This window comes from Mesocricetus auratus, unplaced genomic scaffold (genome assembly GCF_017639785.1).
Source record: "Mesocricetus auratus isolate SY011 unplaced genomic scaffold, BCM_Maur_2.0 Super-Scaffold_100011, whole genome shotgun sequence".
Taxonomy (NCBI): Eukaryota; Metazoa; Chordata; class Mammalia; order Rodentia; family Cricetidae; genus Mesocricetus; species Mesocricetus auratus.
In genome coordinates this window covers 40,177,961-40,190,419 of record NW_024429195.1, presented here as the reverse complement: position 1 = coordinate 40,190,419, position 12,459 = coordinate 40,177,961, and the positions used below count along the sequence as shown (strand labels likewise).

The 12,459-nt window shown below is 39.3% G+C and overlaps 1 protein-coding gene across 4 annotated transcripts in view; it reads left to right on the top strand.

The window, feature by feature from the left end:
• The window catches only part of Tbl1xr1 (TBL1X receptor 1), a 126,128-nt gene extending 114,806 nt beyond the window's left edge, over positions 1-11,322 (top strand). For all 4 annotated transcript variants that reach the window (XM_021222940.2, XM_005085958.4, XM_040754625.1 and 1 more), the window contains 4 exons: positions 1,144-1,271; positions 1,888-2,053; positions 5,872-5,973; positions 6,680-11,322. In XM_021222940.2, coding sequence (XP_021078599.1) covers positions 1,144-1,271; positions 1,888-2,053; positions 5,872-5,973; positions 6,680-6,706 — 423 coding nt within the window. In that variant the 3' untranslated portion in view covers positions 6,707-11,322. The remainder of the gene's footprint in view (positions 1-1,143; positions 1,272-1,887; positions 2,054-5,871; positions 5,974-6,679) is intronic.
• The last annotated feature ends 1,137 nt before the right edge of the window (positions 11,323-12,459 follow it).

Sequence of the window (12,459 nt, the reverse complement as noted above, 5' to 3'; positions counted from 1 at the left end):
TTCCTTTCATTCCCTTCACCTCAAGGGTCACATGGAGAACTTGGGTATGCTAAGAAAGCATGCCAATGCTGAGCTGCATCGTTATTCTTTATTTTCTTGAGTCAAAATCTCACTGTATAAACTATGCTGGTCTTGAATTTGAGATCTTTACATCTTCCCAAGCACTGGGTGTAGGCCTATGCCCCTGCATTAGCCTTGAACTCACAGAGATCTGCCTGCCTCTGCCTCCCAAGTGCTGGGGTTAAAGGCGTGCGCCACCCACACCTGGCTTTAGCTTAATTGTTTTGTCTTTGCGTTTTTACTCATGCAAAGAAGGCCAATATCCAGAGAAGATTGTATCGTGGATTGAATTGCAAGCTGAACAGCCTGGAATTAGACACCTCAAGCTATAGATGGAGCTTTTCTTTAACACTACAAAGAATTTTGGGTCATAGAGGATTTCAAAGCAGAAGTAGAATGGGTGGTGTGTAATGAATAGCAGGTTATAGGAAGATAAACCTCAACAACAGAATCCCTAGGTCTAGAAGATGACCAAAGTGTGTAGAAAATGGAAAGAGAACTGCGAGGGGGGGGTGCATCAGGGTATGTCACGCTTGCAAGTGCTGTTGAAAAGACCAAAGAAAAATGTAAAAATGTATCAACTGTATGCATTTAGGCTACAAAGCACTGTGGTGGTGTTCTCTTAGTTGTTTACTGCATTTTATTGGAATTCCAGGTTTTGGTGTGTGTGTATGTGTTTGTGTGTGTGTGCGCGCGCGCGTGCGTGCGCGCCTGCGCGCCTGCGCGCCTGCGCGCAGTCGGCTGCTCACACAAGTGTTCTACCACTGAGTTACTGTAACCCTAGTCCAAGGACTTCTATCTAATGTTAAGATTTGTGCAGTTTACAGTTATTGAAAACAACCTTAGAACAACTGCAGTGAATTAATTCAGCCTTCAAATTTTGAATAAGGAGTATTTGAAAAATTTAATGCATTTTTATGGAGTACTGTTAAATATATTCATCTGCTTTTAAATTTCTTAGTAGTCATTCCCTTAATGTTTGGTTATATGACTCATTTTGTACTGGAAAGGTAGTACTTTTTAAATGTATTTGTTGTATGGAAAAATTACCACCACCACCCCTTTTTTTTTTTCTTTTGGTAGATTTGGAGTATGAAGCAAGATAACTGTGTCCATGATTTGCAAGCACATAATAAAGAAATTTATACTATTAAATGGAGTCCAACAGGACCAGGGACAAATAATCCAAATGCCAACCTTATGCTAGCAAGGTGATGTGTCTGTTTCACTTTTCCTATTGAGTCTCTCAAGAATACAAATTTTGGGAAAATATGGCAGAAAACAGGGAGCATAATTGAGGGGAATATATTTCAATGGGAACCTTTAAACATGGGATTTTTAACAATAATATTTCAGGATGTAGTGTCCCGTTTTTTTAATCTAATGAGTAAAACCCAATAATTGGGCTTGGCTTGTGTTTGTAATCCAGCACTTACTTAGGCCTGAGTGCCTAACATAGTAAGCAGCTTGTGCTTTAAAGTGAGACCCTATTTCACCAAAACATACAGATCATTGGGGCATAGGATAATAATAAATGCTTTGTATCCACATATTTTTGTTTTTTAAAGAGATAAGATATATGAATCACAAAATACAGTCAGTTTGATATTCAGAGTCATGGATCGGTAACTGGGACTATTGGGAGCACAGTGACTGGGCAGGAGCCAGGGGCCTTCAGCTTTTCCTGTTTCCCTTCCAGTTACTATTATATTTAGATTTTAACAGTGTAATCTGCTAACTCTTAAGGATTGGCAGAATGTGGGAGACTGGGGGCAAGGCCAAGAGAATATTGATTACTTATAAAACTGTTTTCCCTTCCATTTTCAGTGCATCCTTTGATTCTACAGTTAGGTTATGGGATGTAGACCGAGGGATTTGCATCCATACTTTAACAAAACACCAAGAGCCTGTGTACAGTGTGGCTTTCAGTCCTGATGGCAGGTATCTGGCAAGTGGTTCTTTTGACAAGTGTGTGCACATCTGGAACACACAGGTATGTCCCAGTAATTCAGATAGTCAACTATACTTAGTTGGTTAGAAGCATTTACCTGTTTACTTATATATTGGTTATTTCTCATATGACATCACTTTAATACGTAGCTTTTAAAACCTAAGAGTACTTTTGGGGCACTTGATAGCTAAATTAACACTGATTGAAAGTTGCATTTTTATTGCAAATCATAATTTAGAATTAGATCTCTTGTCTTTTTTATTCTTGAGCCAAATAGTAGATATAAAGTGAAGACGCTTACGAGGCACTTGACATTTGTTGAGGTAAAAAGACAAGAGTTCATGACTGAACCAGATTTAAGTCTGCTCCCTTTTCAGGGGTGGTAACGTCAAGAGCCTCCCCAGAACAGAAGCCAGCATGTTGCTTTCACATTTACAACCTTTCAGTGTATGAGCTTCTGGGCCCCGTACTCCACCCTCTGCGTCCCTCAGGTCTTTGTTGGTGTCTGACATACTAATACACTATCAGCAACCCTTTCTGTAGTAGATTTACATTGTAGTTAATTTCATGAGGTACTTGGTACAAAGCATCACATTTGAGTGTTTCCATTAAGTTCTACATCCTATGACTTTGGAAGGTCTGCCCTGAGGCACTCTGGCCATCTCTGCACTCCTGCCCCACAGGAACTATTGTTAGTGGCTTCTCCTTCATCCTTACCGAGCTGCTTATCACACAGAGCACCACGTCTCTTGTAGGTTATACTCAGCATAGGTCCAGCTTCTAGGTAGAGGATGACATCTCAGTGTGGAATGAAACTGAGTGTCTCCGTACACGCTTAAGGGTGTGTAGGCTGGCTTCTGAGTATTTTCAACGATTCGTTTTAAGTTTTCTTTAAAAACTGGCATTGAAGCTAAAGGGTTTCGTTGTGCCGCTTTATGCATACTTTGTTTTTGTTGAGGGTGTTTCCCACTCCCCTCTCTTATCCTTCCACCCAGCCCTACCTTCACCTCCACCCAGCCGCCATTCCATCTTCATGTCACGTGGGTTTCGTTGCCCTCTTCCCCCCATTAAGACCTCTTTAATCCCTTCTCAGAACCCCATCTGTGATATTACTAGTTCATGACGTGTACTCCACCTACATAAATAAAAATGAAAGTAAACATGTTACATCTGTCTTTCTGAGTCTGTCATATGTTGCTTAACAATAGTTGCCATTTCCACCCATTTTCCTATAAAATTCTATTTGTATACATGCTTTCCTTTTCTCTCTCATTCATCTGTTGATAAACATCCAGGCTGGTTTCATTTCTTGTTCTTGAATAGCACAGCAATAAACATGGCTGTGCATGTGTCTCTCTGGTTGTTGACTAAGTTCTTTCGGTGTGCATTCGTGCCACACCTGCATGTTCTGCTCTTTGCCCTTTGATTTCTGTAGTTGTTGGACTAGTTTGGACTGCCAGCATGTTGACACTTTTTTTTCTTCATGATAGCCATTCTGACTAAGGAAATTGGAAACTCAAACTAGTTTTAGTTCACCTTTTTCTGATGATGAAGAATTTAGGAAAACATTTATTGCCCATGTTTGTCTCTTTTGTCAGTTAGTTATTCAGTTGACTGGATGAGTTATTTATGTGGTGCTTAATTTTTAAAATGTATCCTCTATATCTTTCTATCTGAAGTATGGTTAGCACCGATTTTCTCCCATTCCCATTTCTGTGTCTACTTTGCTGAGTATTTCCATTGCTGTACAGAAACATTCATTTCATGTAATCTCCTCTGTCAGTTCTTGGAGTTACTTCCTATGTAGTTGAAGCTCCTTTATGATCATGTCCTTTCCTTTTTCAACTGGATTATTGGTGGTTTTGGTTTTTTGAGAGGTCTCGCTTTGTTGGACTGGCTTTTAACTCATCCAGCCTCCCCTTCCTAGTGCTGAGATTAGAAGCATGTTCCTGGTTTAAAATAAAAATATTCTGTTTTCCCTCTTTCCTAAATTTCCATGGTTTGAGACTGATGAAAGGCTGAGTACAATAGCCGTAAGTAACATGGTTACTGAGAAAACAATAGAGAAGCCAGAAAGATGGAAAGTGACTGAGGCATAGAAGGCACACCCTGTTGACCTGCTAACCTACAGCAGATGGATAAATGTGGGGTTAAAACAAATAGCCGTCCACCTGCCCAAACTACCTACCTACATACATTAAGAACATCTGCCAATTTATCTCTAAGTTGAAGCAGGACAATAATGAATCCAAACATGGCCACAGGCAGAACTGTGACCGTGAGGGTTAGTAGGTCACATCATCTCACCTGTATGCTGGAACAAGACCCAGGCCCCACCTGTACACTTAGGAGACACACTATGAACAACACAAAGGAATAACCCCACAGGAGGACAGCAGAGCCTGTTCCTATCCACAGATGCCACCTGTCATTTCATTCAAGTTTAAAAGGTAAAAGGGCTCAAAACAGTCAAATTTCAAACAACTTTCTCTGATCACACTGCATCTGTGGTTTGAACACAGTGTTGGGCTGAATTTGAAGAGGAAGTCAAAGCAAAGGTGTTCGGGTATGTGTGTTAGGATCGTGGTGGTCCAGATGTGTGAGGGTGTGGCAGAGGAAATCCTCAGGTCATCCCTGAGCTACAGGGTGTCAGAGCAAAGCCCCTCTGCAGTGTCCAGCTGCCACTGCACAGCCTCTGCCCTCTGCCCTGTGGCTCCACAGAAGAGTACATTTCTAGTCTGATTTTGGTTCTTCAATGGCAGCCGAACTTTTGTTCTTGGTGAGGAATAAAATCGCTATACTTGGAATTGAGCTAAGAGAATGGGTTATTAACATTCCTGGACATTTTTAAGAACTCCTGGAACATCCATTGACAAAAAATATGTACATCTTTTCTTCCTTTACCTTCCTTGGACTATATCTGGCCCCCTTATACTACTCAAGGAGACATACTATAGACAGCATGAACACAGTGTCTTTCTTACTTTTTATATTTCATCTTTGTGATGCCTTTTTTTTTTCTTTTTGGGCAAAATACATACATCCCTCAGTAGCAAGTATACTTCATATTCTGTATTGAATGTTTCACCCAGTGGGCAATGGTCACCAACACTAGAAAAGCAGTTTGTACTGGAACCATCCCTTGAGAATAGTCTGATCACTTCTGTGAAAGGGTACCATAGCACACTTCTGGGTGCTCAGAACCTGCCTGTATTTTTATTTGAAACCAAGTCCCACCTCTGATTGCTAGAAATATTGCATCACAATATGTTTTTATATTTTGACTCATTCTCAGGCCCAATCTATTCACAAGTTCTATTGTCTTTGACAGTTTATCTTGAGCCCATCATGCACTGTTTTTAAATTACTTTATTCTAAATTCATACTAATTACTATAATAATTATACTATACTAGTCTCCTAAATGGGTTTCTCTCCTCTCCCCCCCACTCTTTTTCTCTCTTCCTCTTTTCCCTTTTAAAATTACCCCATGGTAACTGTACATAGGTTTCATTATGAGGTACTTATACATGATGCAATGTATTTTGATCAGCCCTCCTCCCCAGCGCCTTTTTGTCACACTCCCACTGACTCCTTTCCTTTTCCTATTTAGTTCTTATCCTCCTTTAATGGCATTTGGGGTTTGGAGAAGACTGTAAATCTAAATAGTTACTTATAGGAGCATGGACAAGGACTACACCACTGGAGAAAATGGCTTTTCCTCTCTCAGCATCCATTAGCTGTTTAGATGGGGGGGGGGGGGTGATGGTGGTATCATGAGCCTCTCTTTTGCATTATTTTCTTATCTTGCTCTTTTGACTTCTGTAACAATTCTTTGGGTTCTGTTTTTCATATTTTCAGACAGGTGCTTTAGTTCACAGTTACAGGGGAACAGGTGGGATTTTTGAAGTTTGTTGGAATGCAGCAGGAGACAAAGTTGGAGCCAGTGCATCAGATGGTTCAGTGAGTATACTCATGAATTTTAGAGAGAAGGGTGCATGTTGGATACACGGTCACATTCTTTGCAAAATAAAACAATTTAAAGAAGCTATTGACATCATCCCTCTACCACTCCCTTAGCTACATGTGCTGGATATATCATTGCCTTTAAATAAAATAAAACAGCATGACTTATCAGAGTCTTCATAACCAAGTAATAAGTAGCTTTCAGTGTAAATCTCCATTTGTGAAATTTGATGTACTTGAACTATCATGTCTCGTGGATTGACATTTTTGAAGCCTCTTTCCCCAGATCTCCTTTCTGTGGAAGGAGTGTTGAGGTCATAGAATTGAGACTGATTTCTTCAGGGAGATATTTGACACTGAGGCTTCTGGGATGCTGTTTAGTAGGTGTTGTTTAAAATGGTAGTGTGGCTGCCTCTGTTGTAAAGCAGAAGCTACAGAGTCCCAGGGGTATTGAGTAAAACTATAAAAATTCCTAAAAAATTATAGCACAATTTCTATAGTTACTGTAGCTTGTGGGAGTTCACTGCATAGCTTAGTGATCTGATTCCATTCAGTTAAGGCTTTTTCTATGATTTGTTGCTTTGATTTTATGAATATTCAGCTTAGAAACAGATTGTAAATTACACTGTGATCTATACACAAGTTAACCTTGAAATGTAAGGTAGGTTTCTGCATTCTGGCTAACTGTTGTAATCTCTTACAGGTTTGTGTCTTAGACCTTCGGAAATAGCGTTACTAGTTGGAAGCCATGGACCGACTATGAATGTGTACATAGCCACAAGACTATCCCTGACCCACATACTGCTATAGTCCCACTTGAACCATGGCCAGTCCACTACAGCCAAATCTAAGAGAAATATATACATGCAGTGTATATGAACACAGCTGTACCTTGAAGATGACAGACAGTCTCATCCCAGCTTGTGAATTCTGCTCACCAAGTGCTGGGATCTAACCTGCTGTGCCCCCTAAGTAGCGTTTAGATGTTTGGATATGAAAAGCAGAAGAGATGGGAAATGTGTTATAAGAGCAAACCACACATGTACCAGTTTTGGATATTAACGACAGTCTTGTTTCTCCCCTTTAAATCAGCAGACACCATGGATTATATTCTTTTTCCCCTTCAGTAGTGTGCAGTTTGTATGTACAGAGAACGTGGACTTATCAAAAACTCGCGGCAGTAGTTCGTTCTTGCTTTCAAGTTTGTTTTGGTTTAGATTACGGATGCATGAAATAAGGGAGTGAATCATATTCTTTTACTTTTCCTCACCTTTTAAACAAACAAAAAAAATCTTAAAAAATATTTTACTGCATTCTTTGGAAAAAGTAGGTGTTTGGTACATTTTATGGCTCCCAGAGCATATATTCAGTTGGTGCACATTGTGGAGGGAGTTGGAATTAAAGAAACCACATGACATTTGTCATGCTACTCTCTAAGACACATCAGCAAAGGGTATTACGTTATCTTTTTTGTTTGTTTGTTTTTTCTTTGTGTGTGTGTGTGTGTGTGTGTGTGTGTGTGTGTGAAATGGCTTAAGTAAAATAGTTTCTTCTTGGGGACGTATTTCTGCCAATTTAAGAATAGAAGGGCACAATTTTTTTTCTTAATAACATAAAAAGAAGAGACATTAAAAAAAACTTTCCTATGTTTCGTAGCCATAGCTAAATTATGGTTAAAATGTGCACTATTGTGAGAAGGGGCAATGTAGTTTGGGGCTTTTTTTTTTAATTTTTATTTTACCATTTGTCTGTTTTTACTTGTTTCTTAAGAGATTAAAATGTTTCTGGATAAGGATTAGCTTCTCAAAGTGTCCATCATTCTCTATAGAAGCTTAAATATGTAATGTAACCAGATTCCAGTATTAAAAATCTCTCATGTTATTTTTCTTTTTACAAAGCAAAATTACAGCATATAACACTGCCATCACATGGCAAAATGCTTGCTACCTTAGTTTTTAAAAGAACTTTTAAAGGCTTGCTTCGAGGTGTTTTTTGAGTAGCAATGACTGAGGATTTAGGGACAAGTGTGGCTGCTGTGCCACTGTGCCCGAGTCTGTGGCTTCAAGGCTGCACTTGGTCAAGCAACATAGATCTAAGCTGCTGCTTTCTGGTAATCACTACTACATCATGTCTTTTACTCTGTTTATATCAAGTTTGTTTTTAAAGATATAGGTATCCAATCCAATCTCTTCTTGTGCTCAGCTAAAAGTAAAATAAACCTCCAAATATTCACCAGAGGCCATGTTTGTGAAGGTGGTTAACAGGACAGTCGAGATTAACAGAACCAAGGCATGTCGGTTCTGAAGAGAACAGTTGTCAAATTTATATCTTTACATTTTTATTAAGAAAGTGCGTAGCAAATTTATAACACTATTTGTGTCCATAGTTATTTTGAGGCCTTTGACTCCTGAGTCCCACCCTGTGTTCTGTCTAACTGACTCTAACCCAGCCCTGCAGCTGCAATGCTTGGTATCTGCTGCTTTGCTCTTTATAAAACAGCATTGATTGATGCAAGTCTTGGCTTCACTAAGGTAGGGTGGCATTTGCTTTTGGTAAAGAAGATGAATACACTTAAATTTCACTCTACGTTGTTATATCTCCCCATTGTTAGTGGGGACTATGATACTGTAATAATAGTTTTAAAACTTAAATCCAGAGAGGCAGTCATTTATGGCCTGTGCCAGGAGTTTTTAGGATTGGATCACACTGAGATATTTAGAGCTCACTGCTCTGGGGTTCTGTAGGAAATCTACAGTGCTGAGTGTCTGGCACTTGACATTCTGCTTTTACTGCGAGAGGGTCACATCTGTTGGCCTCTGTTGTTGCTGTTTAAAAAATATATATATAAAAATAAAAAAAATCTGTGCAATAATTTATAAATGTGCTCCCAGGAATAGACACAAAAGTTTTGAGTATGCCTAAACTGCATTTCCTTCAGCAATGCATTTGTCAGTTGCACTGAATCTAACCCTGATAGTCAGAGGTGATTGCTGATAGTGCTTTTGTATTTTGATATGGACTTTATTCATTTGCATACAGTCATTGACATTCTTCCCAGCTGATTCAAAGACAGTCACAAACCTGCAATACAGCTGCCATAGTAACAGCTGACTTTTTATGATATTGTCTTGCTTCCTGTTGGGTGTGTTTGTTGGTTTGATTTCTTTTCCTAATTCTTTGGCTATTTTACTTTAGCACCTAGCTGTGATAGAATGTCTAACAGAGCATGAGTGCAGAGCTTTGCTGTTCTGAAGCCTCAGGTCTTCCTGTGCAGGCCGGTTCTTCATGAGCGTAGGACTGTGTGCTTTGCTGCTGTTCTCACTGTCCCCGCAGCCTGCTGACGTGCCACAATGCTGCTCCACAGACACTGCACATGTCTCCACCAGAGCGAGCAGTCAGTTGATCGCGGGAGACCATGTTTCACAGCATGTGAAGTTCTGTCTTGGGGTTCTTACTTTCCCTCTTGTCTTTTTTTGAGAGCTTACCCTGAAGATACATGGAGCTCAGTAGTCTTTCTATGGTGTTCATTTAGATCATTGTTTTATACTCTACTGTAAGCAACTTAATCATAAGGAAAGAGAATAAGGAGACTTAAATGAATACTCTTTGATTAAAGTAGAATAGAGGGAGCAGCTGCTGCCCTTATGAAGGAGTCTCTGCTCTCCATGGGGGAGACCCCTGGAGATGGAGATTTGCCCCATTCCCGTTTTCCATGATCAGGTAATATTATTCACTTTCAAATGTCTTTAGGAGTGGTAAGTGGAATAATAGATCTTAGAGTATAGCAAATTCTGTTTTCATGAGTTATCCTCTAGGTGAGTATGTTTTAGGATTAAACACCTTTTACAGATACTGAAAGTGCCTCCTTTTGTGGTATAAAAAAAAAACAAATTATGGTGCAAAAAGGAATCAATAGATTGAATCACATGAAGGTTTTTTGCTTTTTGACATAAAAATGTCAAGAGACAGGCCAAAGATTTATACTTTTCACTTATAAAGCACTCCTTTTTTCCTTAAGATTATTTCTGTCGAATCAGATTTAATGAGAGAGTACTATTTTTAAGGAGCTATCTGTTTATGTAGAATGATTTTGTTAAAAAAGAGTAATGTAGACTATGAATGAGGATCAGAGGCTCATGGAGGACTGGGCATTCTGCTGGTGAAAGGAATCAGAGATGACCAGGCTTCTGTAAGCAGACATGACCAGTTTGACCAGATGCATAGGAAAACCATCTCAGACAGTGCTGTCTTGCTCTTTTAAAGACCATTTATGTTTTCGTAAGTGCATTGCATGTTTCCACAAAAGCTGGATTCCCACGAGCTAAGAGTGGTACTTACACAGTTGCTGCAGAAATCCTTCCTCCGTGGACCAACATCGTGGCACACAAGCAAAAGCCAGCATTTGGGGGCTAGCAGCCAGCCTACAGAGACCCTGGGGGTGGTTTTCTGTTTGTTTTCGATTCCCTCCATTTGTTTGAAGTCAGTCAGGAGGGAAGGTGTGAACTACTCCTTCCAGTAATAGCTCTGAAGTGTCTGTCATGTTTAATACCAGTTGTTTAATACATGACTCTAGTTGAGTGTAGAAGAGGGGGAAAAGGGAGTGCTCACATTTTTAATCCAGTCATTTAGAATCTGATGTCTTCTCTAGCAGTTCTGAGGTGTCCATAGCTTTCTTTATTTCTGCCCTTCTGTGACAGCGTTGAAGCAGGGTGAATAACTAGGCTTTTTTTTTTTTTTTTTTAATCTAGCAAGCTGTGTCGAGTTTTCTTTGAAATTTCTGGATAAGTTGGAGGAAACAGTTTCTGCGTGTTGTATCTGGTGTACTTTTTCATCTCATTACAGACAGGTAGACTTCATTGTGTTTCTCTGCCATCCTTAAATACAGAAATGGTTTTCTCTCCTAACTTTGACATTGTCACTATGTAGAATGTTTTCATTTGGGTTTGGCAAATCCTTTGGGTCTAATTCTGTGAGCATACCTTAGCACTGGGTGATGATGTCTGCATCCTTTCTTTAGTTCCTCAGTTACCTTAAAGCTGTTGTAAAGTGTAAACCAGCCCATGACAGTTTTTGTACATGTTAAAGAACTTTATTGTTCAGTTTTCATGATGATTGTGTAAGGAAGACTGATACAGATGTCTGTCTCTCCTGGACCATGTCAATGACACTTACTATGTATTTTGGTTCCACATCATGGTGATTTGTCCCCAATGACCCTTTGACCCTTTCCAGGCACATTTTTTATGTGTGTGTTGTTGCAGTTTCCCCTTTGCATTGTATTGCTTTGACAACTGTAATTTGAATCAGATCTGAAAGAGGTCCAGAATAAAGTATATTTTGATATTATGTTGGCTGTGTACATATATAAAACCTTTGATACCTAGGTGTTTTGTACAGACTGTTTAGTCATGGGAAGAGAGGGATGGCATTTGTTTACAATTTCCTGTTTACATCTTGATTGCTTTTATCTCCCACTGTTCAGTGTAGAAAAATGATTTTGCTCCAAGAGTCTTCCCTACTACAACCAATCTGTCCTCACTCTTGCTATCTCCAGTGAATATTACTGCCATGGGAATCACTGTTTTCATAAACATTGTTTCCAAGATGTATACTTTAAAGAAGCCCATAGATGAAATTAAAGTTTTTGCTATTTTATTACTTCTTGCAGGGGATAAGATTTTTTAAAATGAAGGGATTATTTTCTATATTTGTTAAATAATAGCATGTAATCAACTAAAGGATAATGATGACTCCTGAGTGATTTTGAACAATTGGTAGTTTATTTAGAGGATTTCTCACATGAGCTAAGACTTCAGATTCACTGTTAGCTTTGCATGCAGTGACACAAGACACCAAGTATGTGACTGAAGGCTTCCAGGGCAGGAGCCTCTCCCTCTACATGAAGCAAGCATACTGCAATGGTTAGCTAATTGCTTATATCACTACAAACCTAATAATCTACGAGGAAAGCCTCAAGGCACCCTTCTAGCCTCTGTTACTCTCAACACTTTTGTAGCTACCAGAGACTTTTTCAGAATAGAACTATTGGACATGTTCTTCATTTTCTTGGTCAAGTTGCCTTCTCCATGTCCTATACATTGCTTCAGTTTCCTTAATAGCAACAGGCAGATATAGCCTTGTCATGCTGTCACTGCAGTTGCTAAAGCTAACAGCCTTTAGTTTTCAAGGGGTTAACTTCTATTGCATGGCATAAATTGTTAATGGCATTCTGTTTTTATACTTTCCCAGAAAGCATTGGGCTGCCAAGGATTAGAGTCCATATGAGCCTGAAGTTAGACAGAAATTCATCAAGCCACCATTGCAGGGGGTTACTTTTAATTTCTGAATTCTCATACTTTATCAAGAATTAGATTTCTTACCTACTATATGTAGCTGACTAGGTTAAAGTTTACTGTTTTTCTTTTTTCCTACATATTCATTTGAAAACTGCAGTAGAGGAAAAGCCATATGGACACTTGGTTT